Source organism: Apteryx rowi, unplaced genomic scaffold (assembly GCF_003343035.1).
Source record: "Apteryx rowi isolate R43461 unplaced genomic scaffold, aptRow1 scaffold_395, whole genome shotgun sequence".
NCBI classification, from domain to species: domain Eukaryota; kingdom Metazoa; phylum Chordata; class Aves; order Apterygiformes; family Apterygidae; genus Apteryx; species Apteryx rowi.
The window spans coordinates 112,975-136,909 of NW_020450474.1; the positions used below are offsets into that span (position 1 = coordinate 112,975).

Genomic DNA, 23,935 nt, shown 5'->3' on the forward strand with positions numbered 1-23,935 from the left:
AAGAAGAGTTTGGGAAGGGATATAAACTCGTGCTTCAGAGTACATACCAGTTTCCTAGCATTAAGGACTAACAATCAACTTCCTTAATGACAGCACATAGCAGCAAATTATTGAATCCTTCTGATGAGTGTTAGAAGCTGGAGCCAGACTAGTAAGACTACTTACCTTATGTTTGACTAACTCTGTATTTCTGTAGTTTAAGAAGTTAATACTTCTAATGTTTCTTCTTAAAATAACAATAAAAGTGAAGGTTTATGGGTAACAGTCAACTTTACTCTGAACTCCTTTATGAAAATAGATTCACTTCTGACTCCAGATTTTCTTAAGCTCTCTCACTTTTTGTGCACTTTTAATTCCATTTTCCTTTTTAGTGTCATATTTCATAAACAAGGAAAAGATAATTACTTCCCCCAACAGTACCTCCAATTATTTCAACTGTAAAAATCACAAATTCTTTTTGAGGCTTTATTTCAAGGGATATTCTTCACAACTCTTCAGCACAAACTTTTTCCTACAGCATACCAAGCCATGCTAGCTTTACTTCTCAGGCCAGCCCTCACGTGAAAATTCATGATCCCTTTAAACTCAGTAAGTCTACTCGTATAACTACACATATGTATCTTAATTCTAATTAAGTTTTTTTTGAATTTTCTACAGCAAACAACCAGAGTCCTCTTATATCAAGGTAACACTCTGATACGATACTAAAAAGTTGGTGGGCACTAAGACACTCCAACGCATTTCTTTTTATAATTACTTTGCAAAGCCATTTAACCCAGGCAGAACTCAATGCACAGGGCTACTGTAAGAAAGTCAGGTAAGAGTACTAATAGTATATCACTTTTCCTATCTCATACTTCTAACAGATGATTTTCAAGACCCTCATAGTGACAGTATGCCATATGACCGCTGGACTACTTGCAGCTTTTCTCATCAGTCTTATTTAAGGCTTTTCATAACAGGAAAAAAACCAACAACAAAACCCCCACCTAATTCTATCAATACACAAGTAAATAATTATAGGGAGCATCACTCTGTTCCCAGCACTGAAGTCGCACACGTGATCACAACACCCAAACAGAGAAAATAAAGAAATTGACAAAATTCCCTTGTGATATTTAAGTCAAAAATATGTTAAGAATTCCTTATGCATCCTCATGTAAGGTAAAAAAAATCATATCTGAATTGCAAATGAGCAGTTCTGATAACCTGCATGATCTCTCTTGATCTCTCCAGCAGAGCAGGCAGACCAGAGAAATCAATTAGACATTTTTTCTCCAGTGGACCAACTTCTAGCTTCAATTCATACACTCCTCCCTCTCCCTAAGGTCACAGTGACAGTTTAGACCATTTTGCCTGCTCCCACTACATTTACTTTGAAGTCCAATACGGAGTTTTTTCAGTTTTATCAGTTAAAACCCAGCAAATGAGTAATGAAAATGGAGTTTCTTGTTTGGTTTGGTTTATAGGCAGGCACATTCTCTGTGAGGAGATGGCAAGCTAGCCAAAATGTATCTCCAGTATCTGAATTTGATCAAACACTACAATAAGGCTACGTTTTCTTGCTGAAGATTTCCTCTGCATTTGGATAGTTTTCTACATGTGTTTAGCTTCAACATCACCAGCTTCAACATCACCAGCTTCAACATCACCAGCTTCAACATCACCAGCTTCAACNAGCTTCAACATCACCAGCTTCAACATCACCAGCTTCAACATCACCAGCTTCAACATCACCAGCTTCAACCCGTTTGGGGGTTTTTGAAGTCTTGAAGATTGTTTGGGATACTATAACGTTCTATTAACTATTAAGTTACTATTTGTCACTAATCCCTAATTCTTGAAACAGCTCTAATGACCTTCGGACAGCTTTTTAGTGTTCCGCACCAAGGAAGCCTGGACAAGCCAGTCATCTGGGTTATGAATGACTGAAATGCCCTTATTCTATCTTTATATATATTTCAGAGGATGAAAGAAAAGACAAGAAATTGAAAGGGAAATAATGAAAATCATTAATTCAACAGCAACAGAAAAGCAAAGATATGTCTGAGAACAACTGATCCTGGGCAACTATCCCAATGCACTGATGTCCAGATTAATTTTACTGTGTTTTTCCTATCCATTTTTTAATTATTATTATATTTTTTAATCATCCACTTCAAAACCAAGAATCAGACAATATTCTTTCTGTGGCAAAAGGAGTTACACAAAAGAAGCACAGAGATATTGGTGCGAGGGACACGTTTTCCAGGTGTGTGAGCAAATTTTCTTTGCATACTTACAAAGCTCTGGCTTTTAATTAAACTGAAAGGGGGAAAAAAGGAGCATTTTAGAAAGCAAGGAAACATATTGAAAGAAAGTATATATATAGCAGCACTTGTTCAAAATGAACATGACCTATTTATTTTAAATTCAGTAAGACAGACCCAATAACCAGGCTGGAAATAGTCAGTTTATCCAGCTTGTTCTTAATTGCCCTGTCTGGGATCCCAGAGGCCAGAGAAACTATCTAAGAATTTAAATCTGGTCTCTGTTGATCAGAATTATTGTGTAGGGTTCACTAGATCAAAATATTCTGAAAGAGCTAAAGCTAATTAATGATCTACTTACTCTGTGGAGGCCAGTTTGCTCAGGAAGAGATTTCACTAACATGCTACCAATGTCTGGTACAGGAACAGTAAGCTTTCAGTTTCAAAGCAAAAGGGTTATTTTGGTGGCAAATCTGGAAGTCTACAAAATCTGTATTTATTTTGCCGTCTTCTTCTGGCTTACTCATTAAGAAAGTTTCAAATTTTCATTGTACTTACTGAAATGTGTAAGGAGATAAACTTCAGACCAGATAAAGGTAATAAACATAGGAACAAATCACCTTAGGAAAACGGAACTAATTGGTTTTCCTTCTATAAGATATTCAGCATTTTAAGAAATTGGTAATAGAATTCAAGAACTTACATTACTTCTAATTCAAATAAATATCTGGACCCAGAAAATTATCACAGAGTTATTAAATAACTTACCTTCTTCATGTACTCTGTGACTGGGTTCTGTTGCAAGAATTCAGTACTTTCTCGTGTATAAAATCTCTCTGTGTCAGCAAGAAATTGAGATTCGAAGGATTCTTTATAGACAGTTAGTGTAGGCCCTTTTGCAAATGCATCATCTTCATTCAGCCCCAGCTCCACTACAAGAAAGCAAATTATGATAAACCTGTCTTTTATTAAATGATCCCTTGCACATAAACAGATACCATCATTCTAACTTTAGACATGTGATTGTGATCAATTGGGATAGTTTCAGCATCATCTTTTAGTACTTTTAAAAATATACATTTATTCTGCATTTAGAAATAAGTAGCAGAAATCATATTATTCATGTAAACTGTACTTTTTGATAAATTAGTGAGCAAACTGGAGAATTCAGGAAACTTCACCATCTCAAATGCTAGTTCAAATTCCATTTCCATTTTATCTCTTAGAGTTCCAGATCATATCCATATATGTCTATTTTCATTAATGACTGATTGATCAATAACCAGCATGACAAAACTCTCAATTTGGGGGGTGGGGGGGAATCCCACTCTGCCTTGTAATTTATTACACTACCTTTTTACCCCTTCCAGTTTTAGCTCCTAAATAACTGATTCATAAACAATGAATACTCTTGTTTATCAGTGTAATTTACATACTTTATAGGCACTGCATTATTAACTGGAATTGTGTGTCATGTATCTCTACATACACAAAGTTAAGTTTTCACATAACCAGGTTTATCTTATTGCAAAAATCTTTACTGGACATCCAAGGAGGTGGTAGGCTATTTCTAGACTTTGATAGGGCATTTTTTTCCCCCAAGGAAAGTAATTAAGCCTTAAAGAAATCTCATTTACCATAAGATTGTACAACTCCACTGATCAGCCTTGTATTGATAGTTTCACCATTTCTTTCCTTTTCAATCAATTTCAATACAGCATTTGTTACCTTCGAAAACAGGGATTAAAAGTGAGTTAAGCATAGAGAAAACAGGTGGCAAGTCAAGCACAGTACTTAATCAGGAGCGTACTCCTATATTCAAGACAATTCAAGCCCCTTGAGGACAAACTTTAAGGAAACCTGAACCCCCACCACACAGCAAGCTACATCTGTGAGTTCCACAACACAACCACAGTCTATTAGGAGTGAGCTGTAGAAGAGTATGAAAGTGCTTGTTTTTTTTTTATTTGTTGTTGTTGTTGTTTTCCCCTCCAGATTTTAAAAAAAGCACCTTCTAAACCAAAGTACTGCCTGTTTTATACTGGAAATACAGGAGAATCTTGCAATAACAGCTGAACTAACCACCTGTAACTTATACAAAGAAGGGTATAGCTGGTGCTCATGACTGAAACGTTGTAAATACTGTTCCTTACAACTGAAATGTAACCAATACTTTCATAATGTAATACAATAGTCTTTTCATTGTCAAATACTGGTAAGACTGAAAGATACTGCATATTTTGATGGAATGTCCTGTTTTATATTGTGCTGATTCACTGATTAAAAGCATTTAGTTAACTTGACATGAATCTTCCAGGCATCAGTGTAAATTTAAATATTCATAGTAACATTAGAACAGACTGAGGTCCCATCCCCGTCCACTGTCCTCACAGATTCTCAAATCTCAAACCTTAAGACATCAAGCTCAGTAAGTACTCATCTGGCTTGAAATAACACCTTCAGCTGATTCCATTTAACACCTTTAGCTTTTTAAAATGCCTGGGATCCTCTAGCAAAGAGGCCACATAACATTCTTGATACCAAGATTCAACAACCAAAAAAAAGGTACCAAAACTAATTCCCCAAATATTTATCTTTTTAACATCACAAAGCAAGTGGAAGGCTCTGCTGTAGATTTTGATTGTTTTTCCTTGATAGAACGATTACCAGTAACATTTAAAACAAACCCTGTAAAATAGCATCACAGTCATAAAATATATACATACCTGCTTATTTAATGGCCTGAATAAGCAGTCCCTCCAGGTCACCAAGGCAAGCTAGAAGAGAAAGAAGGGAGATGAAAGATGGAAGAAAAAAAAAAATATATATATATATATATTTTTTAATGAATATACACATACACACACACAGACGATAATTCTTTCAGTAAAGCTAACATATTATGCTAAATAATCAGAACTGATTTTTAAGATGATGTTTTGACACACAAATCTCTCATCTAACAAAATTTTTTCACAGTAAAATTACTATTTCCTTTTTTGCTAATCCCATCTAAGGTGTCCCATTTGCTGGCAGAGAGAAATCCACCGCCAACTCTGAAAAGTAGCAAACCTTTCAAGTTATTTTGACAAAATAGTTTTTCCTTTTGGCAATTTTCAAGTTGATATAGTCCCTTAGCATTAGACTGGTGAAAAGCAGAACAGCTGAGAGGGAGGTAAGTAAGGATATCCTCACCAACTGTTTGTTCTACCCTGTGCAAAGTTATTTTAACAAAGCAGTAAAATAAAACATCAATTTCCTAATGCATTACCAGCAAGGACAACACTCAGCGTTTTATAAAAAATATATTTTTAGTTATTGGAGACAGAAAACTTCAGTCAGGCTCTTCCCTTGTTAATACTACTTCACATGACAAAAAAATTATCATCAAAATCGCTTATCAGTCTTCCAAAATTGTACCAAAGTAACTCGTATTACAAACCAAATGTTGAATGAATCTTAGCATGCTGGATGCCAAAAAATTTGTAGAGATGTAGTGAAGTTAACAGAAAGAAATGCAATTTACTTTGCTTTATGTTTGGAACAGTTGACTCAATTTTAAGTGGAATGACAAGGCCACACTGATGCACACACAGAACTGTATAAGCAGCAAATATTCATAAGTAGACAGCCCATGACATACGGTCAGTGTGTCAATGCAAACTGAACATCTCACAGGTTAGACCCATGGAGCTTTTACAAATACATGTGTGTGGGCGGGGGAGAAGATGCTGTGGGGGCTTAAAAGGGGAAGAGTTATTTTAACTAATTATATGATGAAGCATACTTCGAAACTTCTGTGAACTTCATACAAATAGCAAGTTTCAAGGAGCAGTCTGTATGATGAGAATGCAAAGGACAGATGAAATGGATAATTCACTCACTTCAAAAAATGACTTACTGAGTAAATTTCATATATTCCTTTACGACCTTCATCGCACTCACGACGAACCCAATGTCGATTGAGGTAGGCACATATCCCATTCAATACTTTGCTTGAAAACCTATAATCTTCCCACTGTTGAGTGTAGAATTTCAGCACACTCTCGTCCATCAAATCTTCACCATCCTGAAAAGGAGAAAGTTTGTCGGTACTGTAGGGCAATTTCTGAAGTACACAAAGATATACAAAGGCACACAAAGATATACAAAGGCACACAAATTCACAGTGTAAGAAGTCCACACCATAAAACATATTTCTGCAATATCTCAGTATGGCAGCTTTGTACGAAACATAGTGCTAATATATTTACTTTTATATTAATAAAGTACAAGGCCCACTATCAGATTTATAAATTAGAAAATCGGTGGAAAAATAAATAGCATAGACAAAGCTCCAGAARACACTCCCTTCTCTTTTGGACAGGAACGAGAGGGCACTACATTAGAAACAAAGAGCTACACTGATGAGCGTGCTAGGTAAAACATGCCAGTGCAACGGTAACACGTTCAACATGGCAACCTTCATAAAATACAACTGCAATTCCCATTGCAGCTGCTACTTGGGGAGCTGAAACAAGTGAGTGTAGACATGGCTTTCTCTAGGAGTAAAGAGTCAGGTAGTAAATGGAATCCTATATCCTTGGATCTGGGTATGGCATCATGTTCGCTCATGTTACAGGGGAAAAAAAAAAAAAAAAAAAAAAAAAAAAAAAAAAAAAAAGACAGAACACATGTAAGTTTAAGTATCTTTCCAAACTAGACCAGTACAGCTTGAATGGACAGGGAAATAGTAACAGGAGTCCATTCTGGATAAAACATCAGATACTTCTATGCAGCTGCATCATCACCACCACCAAATTGCAAGGTAAATTCACTAGGACAGAAATTTTTGTATTATTGCTTAAATCTAAAATTTCAAAAGTTAAAAGCAAGTGGGGTTCCTTAATATTGAAGGCCTTTCCAAAGTACCTAGGAATCATTCTCTCAAAAAGCAGCCCAATATACTGTTATATTACTAGTTTACTTATTAATGACTGCCATCAGGCATTTTCAACATTACAAGTAACCCTCCCATTTTTTCCAGTGCTATTAATACGCTGGCTAATTGGTTATAAAGTCTAAGCTGCCCTATAGCTTGTAAAAGTGCAACTAAAATGCATAAAATAAACACAAGTACAAACACCGCTTTAGCAGTAAGAGGAAACAAAGCTCACGGGAACACTCAATTACTGCTCTATGCGCGTGGCAAAGCATATGATACTTTCAGACGGCTAATGGAATATTTAAGAAAAAAATACATTTCAGGCTCACTTAATTTACTTCCAACAGCTGCATATAGTTTTAACTTTGGTGATAGAAGTTTTCCTCAACCCAGCTTGTATTGCTGCAATTCCCAATTGATCTACAGTCTCATCTTACCTTAAGGAGATTTGTCAAGTAGTTCTTCAGAAATTCTTTTAGTCGTTTGTACAGCTCCAAGCCAACAAACTGAGCACCTCCAGGGGTCTGGCCTTTTTTCGACTTTGAAGGAGGTACTCCAGCTCCCCGTGCTTGATTAGACTGGTGCACACTAGTACAGTAGTTATAAACATGACTGGCAGGAAAGTTAAGGAATATGTATGTGTGAGCACGACACATGAAAAACGCAACGAAAACCAGTATGTTAGTTTTAATAAACTATCTTAGAATGACCATAAACAATGACCTAACCTTAATATGTTACAAGACACAGTAGCCCACATAAAACTAAAACTAAGAAAACAAAAATGGTTTAAGCAGAATTAACAGTAGCAGAAATGTTTCACACTGCACAGACACTGCAGTGGAAATTAAACTAACCTAACACTGTCATTAACAAGACAACCAAAGAAAGCAGCGGAATTTGCAGATAAGCTTTTTTTCAAGGTGTAAATGGAATTTATTTGATGTATTTTATTGGCCATCTACAAATATATGAGTTTTTGTTTCAGCAAGAAGAAATTTCAACACTAGTCTCAATAGGCAAGTAACATTCAGTAGGTGAAAACACTGAGAAAAATAATTTTGCCAACCCAATTTTTTAACAAAAAGTTTAGCCAAGTAGCACGTGCAGACAGGGGGACAAGCCTAGAAAGTAGCAATGGTGAGAGATGCTCTCTCTAAAGGACAAGATAATAGAATTTTATCAGCAATATGATGAGATTCACTGAAACCACATTTTGGGCTGCAAGTATAATCCCCACACTGAAGTATGTGGTAGCAATAAATTTTCTCTCATATTAATACAACCTAGAAGACTTGATGTAGATGTTAACATGACATTTCAAGAAAACATTCTGTTTTCTGAGCTAATGCATATTCACATATTCAGCATTCTTCCAAAGTAATCAGTGGAAGCCTCCTTGCTTGAAACACTTCAAATAAAGTGTCCTAAAAGGAACTGCACTCAACAAACAAGAAACTAACTCAGTAATCCTCAAAATAGACTGGATCAGGACTCAGACCTGACAGCAAAGACTACCAAAATGACTCGCTCAGCAGATGAGTATTCAACAAGAACAGAGCTACTGAGCACTCCAGTTTCTCGTGACGGTCTGAGGGCAGCCCTTGTTAGAGCAACATTGTGTGAAGAAACCCAGAAGGTCTAATTTGCTTTTAATTTGTAGTTTAACCAATAGGCTAGGCTCTAATAGTGATTAGACAGGGTTCCTCCACAGTATACTATATATTAGGAAATGAGTATTTTGCTGAGATTTGTCTTTCACTTTTCCCTTCAGAAAGGTCAGCACACTAAATTAAAAATTAAAGCAAAATTAAATACCATGGGAATTAGAAAACCAAAATACATGACGCATTAGAGTTTTTATAAACAGACTTATTTGTAGTATTGGAACAATAATGCTCCAAAAGAAAAAAATATTTTTAAAATATCCAGTTAACTCCCTTCCAATTTCTTTTAAAAATTACACTGATGGCTTCACATACAAGCCAGATCCTGAAACTGGATTTTTAGTTAAGAGTATACTTCAAACTACACAGCGAGACACTCATGGTCTTTGACATAAATAGACAGGAAAGACTACTTTCCTCTTTTCCTTCCCATCCAATTTACATACTTGTTTCAGAAAGTCATCTCACTCTGCCCAACAGAATAATGTTCTGTGCTTAAGATTCACCCTTTTCAATTCCCCATTTAAGTAACGTTACACAGTATAACACAATATAACAGCTTTCCTCTGAGTACAAAACTTTCCCTCTTTCACAGACAAGAGCAAAATTTACCTCACAGTTTAAGGTACTTAATTTATGGTGCTATGTATTGTGCATGGAAAGTGTCTCCATAATTATGCAAGGAGTTTAGGGCTCTGGTTCACAAGTACCTAGTTGTCAGTCTTGCCTCCTCCTTCTCCCAACTCACCTAACCCAAGTGGCTTTTAAACAAGCGCCAAAATATGACAGTTCTCCAGATGGTGATTCTTGCAGTTTTTATGTAATAGTGCCAGATGAAAATATTCTTCCTGTTCTTCTTAAAAGAACAATCCCAGTCTTCAGAATAATAAAACACCAAGGTTGGAAGATAAGCACCTTTTTTCCAATCCCATACATTTTACCATCAAAACCAGGATCCTCGGTAAAATAAACACCGAGAGAGACTAAGATCTTTTTCCCATACAAGACAGTAACCCCCTCAGAGCTACGGTAAAAAATAAAGCAGATACAGTAATGGCTTTCTCTGCTTGTTATCCCAGCTTGAGTCTCGCTAGCCAAAGGCCCAACTACCCAACACAGCACTTTTGAAATGCACCATTTTAGTAGTTTTATGCAAGTCAAATTGAAGTTACAACATTTTTGCTTTAGTGTAGCTGGCCGTCTGTAAGCACAAATGACTATCTTTAACATATTATACATACAAGAATGCTCTCTCACACTTTGTTTACAATGTGTCCCCATCTGCTAAAGCCAACCGCTGACACAAGAGCTGACAGATTCAAAACAAAATCAGAATTGCACCACTTACAACAAAGTACATCACAGTCCAGCCAAGAACCACAAGGAAAATTCTGTAAAAAAATTCTGGGTTGCAGAAAGCGAACCAATCTCAACTGCTGCGTACTTTGAAAGCCATATAACATCCAAGCAGCCATTAAGAAACATCTTTGGCAGTGTCTGCACAATTCTGCCTAACAAACCACTTTGTACTGCAGGAAAGTTGCACTGCTCCCCCAGCTTCTACCTGATAACCTTGAAATGTGGTCCAGCCACCAGAAAAAGCACCTATCGAAAGGGCAAATCAAGATATATATTTTTTTTAATTCTACACCATTCCTATGGTAAAAGAGAAATTAAATTTTAATTTAGATACATAAACATAAGGTAGAAAACTGCGAGGAAGTTTTTCCACTTCATTTGACATTGTGCAATTTAAGAGGAAAAAATCTCTTCAGAACTTCACTCTGAAACTCTCTAAAATGTGATCCAAGAAGCATCCAAAGACTGCTCCAAAATTAATTTTACCACCTTGGTTTTCAGTACTCTAATCCATTTACAATGCTTTTGACAACCTTTACTCAGTTTCTAAAGCCGGGCAGTCCAAAAGACAAAGAAATTCCCACACTACCATTTCATAACTAAATTATGGCCTTGTAAGAGATCATTCCCAAAGGGGGAAATGATCCTGATATTCACCCCACCTGGAGGGCTTTTCCCCCACCCTGGCCACCCGTTTTTCAAGTAGCACAAGCATTTATGCAGACAAACAGTGATTTGGTTTGGGGAAGTGACTGAGGTTACAGATAATCATTTTCCCTTTTCCCAGAGAGTTTGCTGAGTAGTTGGAAACTCTTGTGTCAGCACAGAGGAAGTGAAACATACTCCGGCAGTAGCAGCGCACAAACTTCTTGTGCTGATACACCATCAAAAGGCAAGCTGGAAAGTACCAAGGCCACCTCTAATCTATCCGCTCCTCCAGAAACATGCCAAAATACAGAATTTTTTTTCCTCAAGCAACAAGTGCAGACAGAAATTATGTGAGACAAATAACAGCTTCGTAATTCAACACACAATAGGAAAACACTCAGATTTTATACGCTGATGGGTAAAATAAGTTTCACATGGATCCCTAATTTTAGCCTTTTATAAAGAAAACTACTCTTCTGAGGTGATAATTGGTTGCCCTTTCATAAGGGCATATGAGTCCCCTCAATTTTTTTCCATTTTATTACGAAAAATTAACAGAACTGGAATGAGTCAGTTTAAGGAGAAGATATGTAAAGCTAAACGGAACTGAAAGGGAAGCACAAATAATATGATGTAGCACAAAGCTACAGCAGAGTCAAATTTCAACAAAGCTTTCTAAAAGGAGGACGCATGGAACAAAAAAAAAAAAAAAAAAAAAAACATGCCAAGCAATCTTCTAACTAGATTTTTTCACTGATTACTTCTAGTCTTTTAAGTCAGGTCAAATTTAGGCATTACTTTGCTATTTCACACATCTAATGGAGTAATTCACTCTATGCTCAGTGCTCTGTCACCTCAAGGACTGGCCTACAGGAATGAGTTCAGATTAGTTCTGCTTACATAAAATATATTTTCCTAGATTACACCAAGGCATGCAAGAACAAGGGGTAGAAAGTCATTGAGCACACTGTGTTAGAAAAATTATTTGGAAAAACTATGAAAATTTTGTATTGTTGTAAAATGACTTCTAATATAAACAGTACAGCTCACTATATTTAATAAATAACAGGCTTGCATGTTTTCTTCGAAAAGATTAAAATTTCAATTCAGATTATGCCGTGTAAAACACACAGAGTCACCCAATGCATAAATACAGCTTCTAAGAGAAGTGGACACACATACGTCATTTTTCTAAGGTCTCATAAGCCATAGATGATGGAATTTGGTGCAAGTTTTTGAAATCAAGAGGTTGCCAAAATAAATTACTTTCTGAAAGAGTGCTTCAAACGTGGACTTCAGCTTTGTGAGGAATAGCATTAATGCAAACACCAAAAAACCCACAAGCCTTCAAATTTCTCTTTAGGAAGGGATCAGCAGGAGCCTGTATTAAGTATGTCCAGTTCATGGTTTAGTAAGGTAGGGTACAGATGCCCCCCAAAGCAGTTTGGAGAAACCAAACAAACAAAAAGTCCCTCCCCCCAATTCTATACATTTTCCATTTCGGTTTGGATACGTTTTATCCTAAGATTAATTACACTTTTAGTTTTTATATGATGTACTATTACACTGTTGTTAAGCTCTTGCCGGTTTAAGGAAAGACGGAGGCAGAGAAGGGAAGGAGCTGCTATTCGAACCCGAGTACACCTGAGCTCACATACACCTAGGCAACTTGGAGGTCCGAGAAACTTCAAGTGTAGCAAAACCCATCTAAAGGTCACTACATAATTTCTTTTTGCCATCTCCATGGCATAAATTCAAAGCAAAAGCAGAGAAGCCTTGAGTTGCAGGAAAATACAAATTTTCAAGCACACGATATACAAAGCGTACAATCTTATGCCAGAGAGCCTAAGAGCCATCATTAATGTAAGTTGCTTTCAAGCTTAAAGTAACTTGCATTGACAGAAATTGTTCTTGCACAGAATATTCTTGGTAACTATAAAAAGCAAGCAGAACAGCCAGTGATCAACAYGGGGAAGAAAATCAAACAAGGAACCGATCGCGCTATTACAAACGTATTTTGCAGCTCTTTCGAACCAAAGCAGCAAATTTTTAAAATATACACAAAACCATATCTACAGTTATACCTACATTTCCACACACGAAAGTGTAAAGTGTATATTCATTTTCCCATCAGTGAAACACCCTTTGAACATGTAAACACATAAATTTATTTCTACCTTCATGTTCCTTAAAAGCACTAACTGGCATAAAAGAAATGCTATGAAATATCACATTGAACATAAACAGGATTAATACCAGAAGACAGGGGAGGCTGCTTTGATGTATCCAAAGTGACCTCAAACAATTTGATGTTAAAGTGAAAGGATGGCTTGGAATGAATTCATCTCCAAAGAAAGCAGAACAGTTTCCCAGGTTTAAAACCTGCAATGCCTAAACTCCCCACTATCTTTTCTGCGCAGGAAGAGGTCTGTTCTGAAAGAAAACACACTGTATTGCCTAGTAACAACAGATTTATGTGCTCAGGAAACAAAGACTCCTTGCAGCTGTAATATACACCTGCTTACTAAAAATCTTACTAGAACACAGGAATTCCAGTGAAAGCCATGAGGACAAGGGTTCGAATAGAAGCAATCACGCAAAACCTTTGGCAAAGAGACACAGAGACAGGCTCAATAGCTTTGCCTGGGCAACATTTACTGGTGCTGCTGAACCTAACCACAAGCTAAAAAATGCTAAATGTATTTCTGCATTCTAATTTATCAATGGGTAGACTATCCCAAGTCATCCAGCTCTTCTAATCTGTAAACATACTATGCTTAATTACTTACTGTTTAACTCAACCTCAGCAATACACCAGCTCATAAGACACAGCTTAAAATAACCTTCTGTGACTGTACATTTACTTACATTTGATGAAAAGGATAATCAGTAACTACCACTTCATCACAATAAGTTAACAGAACTTGAACCAACATACACAACTTTAGAAAAAAGTAAAAGACTATGCATAAAACGTGACAGAACAACCTGATGTTTACCAAACCTTGCTTTAAAATACTTTTATATAATATTGAAAAGTAATCAACAATGCGTTCAGAAGTTATTGACAACTTTGTCAATAATGAAACAATAACAAACATAGTTGGAGAATCCAACTTAATTTTCTCGAGTCTCACACCAAGTCATAATAAATGTGGCCATTTTCCTTCAAAGTTTCGTATAAAAGCTATATAACAATTAAGCCAAACACTACTACTCGAATGCGTTAAAGCAACCTCTGAAACTGACAATATGACTTTTACGAAAACAATGCTAAAAGACTTTCAAAGCCAATCTGAACACTGCAGATGCACTTTTAGTAACAAAACCAACCCTTCTGTAGTGCTGTATACTTCTCATCTCTTCCTCTCACCAAAAAAAAAAAAAAAAAATTTAAAGACAGAGCCCTGTTTCATGTAAATAGAAATCTTATTCATTATAAATTAATATCACCCGAAATGTTTAAATAGTGTTATTTTTCCAAATTAGATTTTCTTTAACTATTAAAACTGAACAAAAAGACTGCTCTGCTCAGTATAAGAATAAATTATATGGTCTAAAAAATTCCTTAAAAACAGTATTTCTCAGATTATGTTTTGCAAGCCAAGACAGTGAAATCATGAATTTATGCCACAAAATTCATCTTGATATTTCAAATCAAAAGTACAGAGATATGGAAAAAAAACAACCACTGAACTTTCCATTCATCAACCATAGTTGAAAATTAAGAAGTTCATGTGTGCTTAGAAGAAGAAAATTAGAAATTTCAAAAAGTTACTCACATTTTATGTAAGACACTATGAAAAATGTGTAATTTAATATTGTGCAGGAAAGCTCTGTGATAGTCTAAAACCTGGTCTGAGTATCAGCTTAAGATATATAAAACATGAAGATTCACCAAATCCTTTCATTCTCTCCAGTGCAGAATTTAAATCCAAATGCATGTAAATCCCAATTCATCCTCTCAGGCTATGTGACCTGAGGAAAAGAAGTTGCAGATTTACTGTATAATTAGCGTGAAAAACCGGCATCACCTTCTGTAAGAAAAACCTTAGAGCAAGGTGCACAAATATTTTATCATTGTCAAATGCAGTTTAAGAAGAGGTAGCCATAAAGGCATGTGACTTACCAGCACGCCAATATTATACCATTACAAGAATAATTCTAGTACAGGAAGTAATGTATGTTCTGCCAGTGGTTCAAAACAGAAGCTCAGAACTTGCTGCACACAAGCACGGTGCTCTCTCCCACTGACTCATGGGAAGGACCCATCAACACTACAATCCCATTACTCCTTGACTAATTTTAACAAATGGAGTTCCTTTTTCCTCATTGCAGAACACCATCAGCTTGACAGTGGCTTGAATTTCTTTTCCCTTTGCATAAGGTAGAAAGAATTACTTAACAGTAAAAGAGCTACTCTCAGCTGCAGTGTACCAAAACTTGCTGTTTTTCCCGAGAGCTCCAGAGAGTTTTACATCTCAGCCCTTTTGCTAACAGCCTCCAAACTAGTTGTCACTGAAGGAAAACCCCTCCCTCATAAAATTAATGATTTAGGTCTACCAGATCCAGAAATCTAGTTCATCTCCTTGACTATTTCTCTTTTCTGCATGATGTCAATGCTTGGTGTGTAATTCTACACTTAGCTAGCAATAAAGCCTGTCATAACACGTTATTATTGCAGGAGATACCGGACCCTTCAGTACCAGAAATAACTTAATTATCTGGGTAAGTGACAGAAAAACATCAAGATAAAGGACTTCATGAATCTTTCACATGGGAAGAAAAAAAAGCTCACTTCTCCCACAACAAGCACTGTTCTAGAGGAATCCTGTTTCTATACATAAGTCCTAAATTCTCAGTAGGAAACACATACGAAGAACATACCTCAGAAGATAATTTTAGTACACTGACCTTCATAATCTTGTAAGGAGTGGTAAASAAAAATATCACAACTTCTAAAAAGATTTGCTGTTCTGGTTAGACACTTGGGCATAGCTGACAGGGCCAAAGGAAGCAAAAAAGTAAATGGAGTACTAAGAAACATTCAGGGATGTTCTGGTCTGACAGAAAATACACCCTGAAATCAAGAAATGCAAATCAATCTAAAGTGCAAAGAGAAGGGATGAGACTCCTTAAAACCACCGTTTAGAAACAAGATTTCTCGGTTCATACCTTCAGTTTTCTCAAATCTAGAAAACCTCTGGAATAATCAGCCACTCTCCCCTGCTGAGATTAAAAAAACAAAACAAAACAAAAAAACCCACTTAAATATAAGGTCTGGCTTGTACTTGAAAATGGCTGAATCCAGCGTCTCACAAAAGAGATCCTCTGGGGAAAAAAAAAGAAAAAAGAAAAATCAGTGAAGATGGGATGGAGGTCTAAACTGTCTGAACAGCATAACTATTCCTATTCTTTCTCAGATTCACTTGAGTAAAGTACAAACTTCCAGTTTTTAGCTATTTCAGAATATAGGATGCCACTGCCTGATATGGATAGGTGTGAAACTTCCACATTTCCAATCAGTTCTGCCTGAAACTTTAATAGCAGATAAAGGAGTAAAAGCAGTTTTGCTTGTATGCATGGTTCTCCTCCTCTTCTAAATTATAGAGAAGAAATAGAATCCACTTCAGGAACAACAGCCTGACAGAAAAAAGGGGATAAAAGAGGATGAGGAAATGATTAAGCTGTCCCTAGCACAAGGCTTCCAAACTGCTGTCACATTCAATGTTCTTCTAAGTAGGGCTGTTCTGCAAATCCATTACAGCTGGAGCTGAAACTGGTCTCTTTTGCTTTCCAAACCAAGTTGTTCTACAGTCAGAATCTCCTGAAATAAAATCTGTCAATCTACTAGACTCTCTTCACATGATGACTTAGTAAAGACACTACACATACTGCATCTAAAGGGTAGTAAGAATAACTTTCTTCTAAGCACAGCTTCTGGAAATGTGCACTTAACATAAGACGCAAAGTGCAAGTTCTAAAATAAGATTGTTATCTACGTAGTGGATTCAAAACTCTTAGCCTAACTAATTTCAAATATTCTGAGTTACCAAACTAATAAGAAAGCAACAGAAACTGTCCTAAGTTTCAGACCTAACAACTGCTGCTGAAGCAGCAATTAGAAGCAAATGAGTAGGTAATAGACAATATATCCCTTTTACAACTTCGTCCCACAAATATTTGAAAACACTAAATGCAGAGAAAAAAAAACAACAGTACCATTATAAGACATACTTAGTATTCAGCTGGACTGCTTGACAGAACTCAAATAGGAGTTRAATGTTAAAGATACTCCAAGGAAAAAAATCCCTCAGATGTTCTACTGCATTTCAGATTCTAGCACACACTCAACTGCTGCAGATTTGTTTCACTCAGTCAAGAACAGCAATAGACCTAGCACTGAAAGAAATCAGTCCTGAAAGCTGGAGGAAAAATTCTGACTGTAAACCAAATGTTATTTAATCTTCCCATGACTACTAAAGAAGTATCTTACAAACATTCAGAAGACTGCTTAGGTTATTTTCCCTAGCAGCACGGATTCTGCAGGTAAAGATTACACACCCACTCTGAGATTACATGTACAGAATACAAACTTCTATCACCTTAGAAAGTCCAGAGAACTACAGAATTGTTTTATAGCCATCAGGATTCTTTCTTTTGTAAAAGCTCTGACTTTTCAAAAAAATTCATAACACATACTAAAATTTGATATGCAATTCCAAACCAGTGCCAACACGAGTTTTAGACATTAATTTATGTATCAGACAATAACCTTGGAAAAAAAAGAATCACTTTAAAAGTCAATTAAGAAAAAAGCAAAACTATTTAACACAAGAGAGGGCATATATTCACTCATCAAGTAACATTTCTCCCATCATGTGTCTACGTGCTTTGCCATTATCGTCATCTTAAGTAGCACTTACTCTACTGGGAAACGCACAGTTCTGAGAGTGAACAATGACCAACAGATGCAAAACAGAGGACAACTGAGCGACTTCACCTTTTTGTGGTTCYTCATCAAATCCATTTACATGCTGCTTGATAGGTGGAGCATAGAAGTAGGATTTTTCACGTTCCAAACCAAGTCCTGAAGTCATACACTGAAGCTCTAATACAGCAAGAGGCATCACCTCTCCTCAAAAACCAGTGATACAAGATCCTTATATGCTGCCTGCCAGAAACAAGTTTCCTGAAATTTTCCAAGTAATAATTCAGCATGCACACATGCGCATGAACACAACACCATTTTTGTATCTTAAAACAGCCCCCAGAACAGGAGCTGCTGAAAAATTTCAGCAGCTCTTAGATGCAAGCTGGGAATTCAAGAGAGAGATCCACTGGGCACATCCTTACTCCAACTGGAAAATTATAAAACCAACTCAAGTAATTCTGCAGAGAAGAGTACTACTCTAAGGTTGACAGAAGAATGTTCTTCAAGGTAACTGGACATTACTACAAATAAGACCTGCAACATAATGCCAGAGAGCACTAACATAGAAAGCAGAAAGAAATTCTACTTTCTTTTGGTGTATTGTGTATTCAAACTTAAACTTATTAATTAAAAAAAATCACTTTAAATATCTCCTCTGTCAAAGTTAATTGCAATCACACCTGAAATTCAGAGGTGAACATAATTATAAAGACAGTTTTCCAGAAAATAGAATGTTTCTGCTTATCTTCCAGTAAGACTAAACAGAAAAGGCTAATCTTCAAAACAAAAATATATTCTTAGAAACCAATATAAATCAATTAGTTATGAAGCAATCTGAAGTTTAAAAATGTAAAAAACTATCTTTAATCTACTAACAGTGGGAGTACTAACTGACTTAGGTATTAGGATACGTGTAGAGTTCCATGTATCTGGATTTTGCCATACTTTGTCTGGTGTAAACCTGTTGAATTCCAGCTCTTAGGTCATCCCATATCTGGTCCAGACCAATCTGTTTAAGTCCATGTGGGTTCTGACTCCTATTTGATGACATTTTGTATTTCTTGTAAAGTCTTCCAGTGCAGCAGTCTGAGATCTGGTTATTCCTCCATCAGATTCACAAGTAAAGTAACATTCTAAACTCAGTTGCAATAACTCGGGAGTTCTTTACATACAAAAAGCAATGCTTCCCAGGAAGGTAACCTGCAAAAGGAAAAAAAATATACATTATATGCACTGGCAGTCCAATCAGCTTCATTAATACCAGATGAAAAGACATGAAATTACTGATTTAATTGAAACAATTTTCATTCACAATGATGAGAAATCCATGGCGAGATCTGAAATACCACAGCCAAAGAACATAATTTTATGATTCAGCAATCTGCTACAAGATGCAACCATTTGTGCCTGAATCTGTCCAAAGCTGTGTAAGGATGAAACTGTAGGTACTTTGGTTAACATGACTGAAAACAAAAACCTAATGCTAATAAGAAAACGTAATAGAATTACTCCCAGTAAGAACCTTTCCAAGCAGCAGACACTATCCTACTACAAAGTGTTTCTTCCCTATACAACAGTAAAACTCCAATAATTCACATCAGTTCAGAGTTCTGTGATAACTCATTAACAAATATCCTGATGAATATCWAAGATTAATCAGAAGCTACTAAAATCATTATTTTTCTTCTGTTATCACTGAGCTCTTCCAGACTCAAGATTCTGTTACAAGTAATCTAAAAGTCCAAGGTATTTTGGGGAAGAGAATTTTCATATCTGGTAAATGCATGTTTACACTAATTTCTGGTTAAGTAAATAAACATCCCTTTCTCTTGTATGCTATCTTATGAGTAAGAGAATATGCAGCCAATAACAGGGGGAAGAAAGAAAAAACTAAGTGCAAAAAATAAATATCGGCTGAAATGTAAAAGAAAAAGAAACTAAGAAAATATACTACTCACGTGAGCACTTGAGCACACAAAGTTTGGGAGCTAGTGAAAAGACGGTTACCATTTATTAACCTCATGAAATGACAGAAAGAGTAGGAAAAAGAGTCACTGCGAAAGGACTACTGAGAATATCAAGCAGAAAAGAGTCATTTTTAGAAAAGCCCTTAGAAACATTTTGCAATCTTAACACAGCTCATCCACTGTAGCAACAAAATCAGGAAGATTCCCCAAAGTAACAGAGGTAATACAATTAAAACATTAACCCACAAATAGCAAAGCTGTAATGAATCAAGACCAACCTACACCACTGTCCATTACTGAAATACCATAATATTCAAAACACAGTGAAACATCATATGCTTATTCTTCATCATCCTTCTATGAACAAGAAAAATATAGTCTTATGATGAACCTGTCCTATAATGGAGCCTATGGGACAAGGGTCACAGGAACCCTTCCAAAATTTCAAGGATAGTATATTCTAAGGCTAGATTAATCATATTATTTCTCTGTGATCTTTGAGCAGTGGAAAATACATTCCTTCAGGACCTACAATATTTCATAGGTGCTTTGCCACAGACATATCTGGATTGCTACATGTTCCACTCCATATTTCACTCTGTGTTCAAGATTGAGCATCTTATTATCAAAAATAAGTCCTACATATAAATTTGTGGGGGGGATTTTATCTTCCCCCTTCTCTCCCTTGACCCTTAAAAATAGCTAATATTGAGACATCTGTTCACCTTTTTTCAGCCAAAAACTCGTCAGCCTCATTACAATAACATGAAAGTTACCATTCTTGATAGTCCTTTACCATCCATCACCTTTAAGCATTTAAATCTCAAGCTTTGAGTAAAAAAACACTGAGAAACATTTTCATTATGTTGATCTAAACAAAAAGTACTGTCTCATTTCAGTCATGGACACAAACTACTTTTGTACCTTTTCTTTTTACAAGAGCAGCAACTTATTGGAACATTAGGCAGAAAAAGAAGATTTTAATATATCTTATAAAATGTACACTTACATTTTAACTTTGCCATTCTGCATTTCTATAATTACAGCAAACTGGTTATTAAGAACACATAGGAATGATATACCACCATGCTGAAGTGTAATGTAGATCATTTCTTGTTTGTGTTTCACTTCTTCAATTTCTGGACGTGGAACTTGTTACAGTACCAATGATGGTGGAGTCCCACAACTCAGAAGAAAAGAACAAAGATCCACTAATGGCCACTCGCCTTTACTGCCAGGAACAGATTGGGCAGGTAATGCACAATTATAGTCATACACACCTATGGTCATGGACTATGATCCTAGATTAGCATTGCAATACAAAGTAAGAAAATTCATTCTATGTTTATAAATCAAGAGAGAAGAAACTTTCTGGTTCCTTTATTACTTGAACTATCCATATAAGCAAGAGAAAACCTGGTTAAGAAACTACAAGCCTAATATTACAATAGTATCTCTAAGGAGTAACTGATTATTACTCTTTTATTAACCTGTAAAAAGCAAGCAGCCTTGCATTAGGATATATTTTAGTAAATATTTTGGGGTAACAAATACAAAATACTTTATGCCATACAGAAGTTCTCAACAAAAGAACAACCCTGTAACTAGCTGGAAAAAAAGCACAGTAACTGGAACTAAGCTTATAATAATTTACAAGTGGGACAAGGTCCAAAGCTAATGTCCCTTCCCAGGCAGACTGCAACAGCCAGTGCTCTTACTCAAATGTCTCTCTAGGTGCCAGTAAGAGCCAACCACTCCTCCAAGTAAGCCCGCAGTCACTAGCTGCCTAACAGAGGTGGAGTTTTCCCCTGTACGATAATAACAATATTTAACTTCCTTCCCTAATTAAGACTCTCCTAATTGTGTATGTACCCCAGTGCATCTACAAACACCACCTTTACCACAGTTTTTTTGAAATCAAAGCGTTCCTCGTTCACATCATAACTTATTTCCCCTGCTATCCTTCTAAAGTTACCCTCTTTTTTATATCAGGATGTGGCCATTACAAAAAAAGCCACGAGAAAGAACATAATTTTGATTTGTTTCACACAGATATGAAATTTATTTTTCATGCCCTCCCCTTTTTAGAAATATCTTTTTACAAGCAATAATTTGCACTACAATACTTGGATTTGACTACATTACCTGACTATCCCTTGGCTGATTTCCAATTTGAATTTTGCAACTAAATGCATCAATACAGAATCATAATAGCATCATATTACTAACTTCCTAGACTAAAGAAATTGCTTTTTTTCCCTACTGTGTTAACTAATAACTAACTGGAAAAAGCCAACAGATCAATAAAGCTATAAAGTACTTTTTTTTGTACATTTATTCATGTGCAGYAAAACAGAAAGAGAATTTAGTATATTAACTTCAGAGGAGTAAAAAGTGACTAGTATCACTACATAAGACTAATTACAAAAGTAAGCTTATGAAAGCAGCCTTTTGTACTGAGCTGCTAAACTAAGATATGATGTTAGACTGTAGAAAGGGGAGGGAGAAAAGAGGCTTTGTCACTGAGCACAGTTATTATTATACACAAGCACCCAGTAAAAATATGAAGCTCTATTCCATATGCCAAGTTTAAGTGTAATTTTCAGAATGATTTTATGACTCAAGCACAGAAAGCCTCTCCTAGACGTACAATTCTGGAAGGTCAAATCTGGTCCACAGTAGTTACTTTGCATCTCTTTACCTGAGGTCCTGACCACTAAGCTTCTAAAAAGAGAGAAAGAAAAATAAAAAATCTACAGCAATATTTCTGTGAATTCTCTGGTAAGCTACACAGAGATTTAAGCTCTTAGAGCTGACTATGACAAGATGACATTGCGTGGACTATCTGAAATCATACAATACTCTGATTTTGCTGATGTTTTCAATGTTTTAGAAAACACAAAAAAAAATCCACTGGTGTGATCCTCATTGCTTTTGATGTTAGAAAATATCGATGTGCAGAATGTATAGGGACTATAGAAAAAATTAGTACTAGAATTTAAAAGTCCCTACGTGCAACTGCCAAGAGCACAGCGTCCACCCTAGAATCATAAGCTGCTATGGGTGAATTAAAAGCTCAGCATTAAGCTGTAATCTTTACATTAGCGAATTATTCACCTTGTAAGCATTGTTAGTAGGAGTATGTACAAGTGAGTCTTGCTGACGGTCACCATGCTTCCTCCCACAAAGCTTCACGAACAGGACTACCTGCCCAAGTTACAACATCTGCTCTGTAGCTTTGGACCAAAGAAACCAGAGTGCACTATCTCTTCAGGACCAACTATAATTAACAACAAAATAATTACTTCTGTGCTTTCCAATTGATATATATACAATTCCATGGAGAAGTATGGCAATATCGCATCTGAATTCTTTTTCAATACCATCCCGTTTCTTACCTTGCTTTCAAGCACCAAAATCAAAACACCTGCAAACAAACTTGTCATTTCTGTTCATACCAATGTCAAAAGCAAGTAATATTCCTGCCAAAACTTCAGAACTACATCCTTGAAGGACAAAGAGAAGTGCTATTCCCCTCCCTTTCATGACTTGTTGGGAAACAAACAAAAAAAACCCAAGAACTCATTTGCAAGGGAACAGAGCTCACTTGATAATAAGGTTGAATGTTGAATAAGGTCTACAAGAAAATCTCTGAAAATTAACTTTTTCATCTAAGAATCATAATAAAACCCACTGAATTTACAGCACCTAAAGCCAGTCTTACTACAACACCTCTCTGCCTCACAGCTCCAAGGCCTATGCACCCATTGTTCTCCCACAACCATTTATTTCCAAACTATCAGTTTAAAGATAGTTTACTTAACTTCCAAAGCTATCTGTAGTTATTTATACTGTTAGTTATTAGCTTCTTGACCCCAGTAAGAACTTGCAGCTCCGGGATAAGGTTTTCCATCTGATCCAAAAGTCTAAACAGCATTTTTTAGAGAAACAGTAGAGATGCATAGGACCATAAATGACTTAGTCATTTCCACATATTTTATCCCTCGTCTGATTTCAAACATAAGAAGGAAAACATTCTTGCCACTCCTAACAGCATGAGGTAAGGTGACCAGATTTCATCATGGTAAAAACAAACACATTGTGGAAAAGAAGCAAGTTTCACTAATAATCTATTATACAACAAAATTAAATTAAAAAAAAAAAAGAAAAAAACTCACAAGACCTTC

The 23,935-nt window shown here is 36.1% G+C and overlaps 1 protein-coding gene across 3 annotated transcripts in view; it reads right to left on the bottom strand.

The window, feature by feature from the left end:
• CUL1 (cullin 1) overlaps nucleotides 1-19,002 on the bottom strand; it is a 39,115-nt gene extending 20,113 nt beyond the window's left edge. For all 3 annotated transcript variants that reach the window (XM_026074690.1, XM_026074689.1, XM_026074691.1), the window contains exons 1-6: nucleotides 18,693-19,002; nucleotides 7,611-7,785; nucleotides 6,151-6,318; nucleotides 4,976-5,026; nucleotides 3,887-3,977; nucleotides 3,018-3,181 (exon numbers count right to left, since the gene is read on the bottom strand). In XM_026074690.1, coding sequence (XP_025930475.1) covers nucleotides 3,018-3,181; nucleotides 3,887-3,977; nucleotides 4,976-5,026; nucleotides 6,151-6,318; nucleotides 7,611-7,785; nucleotides 18,693-18,832 — 789 coding nt within the window. In that variant the 5' untranslated portion in view covers nucleotides 18,833-19,002. The remainder of the gene's footprint in view (nucleotides 1-3,017; nucleotides 3,182-3,886; nucleotides 3,978-4,975; nucleotides 5,027-6,150; nucleotides 6,319-7,610; nucleotides 7,786-18,692) is intronic.
• Nucleotides 19,003-23,935: the final 4,933 nt, after the last annotated feature.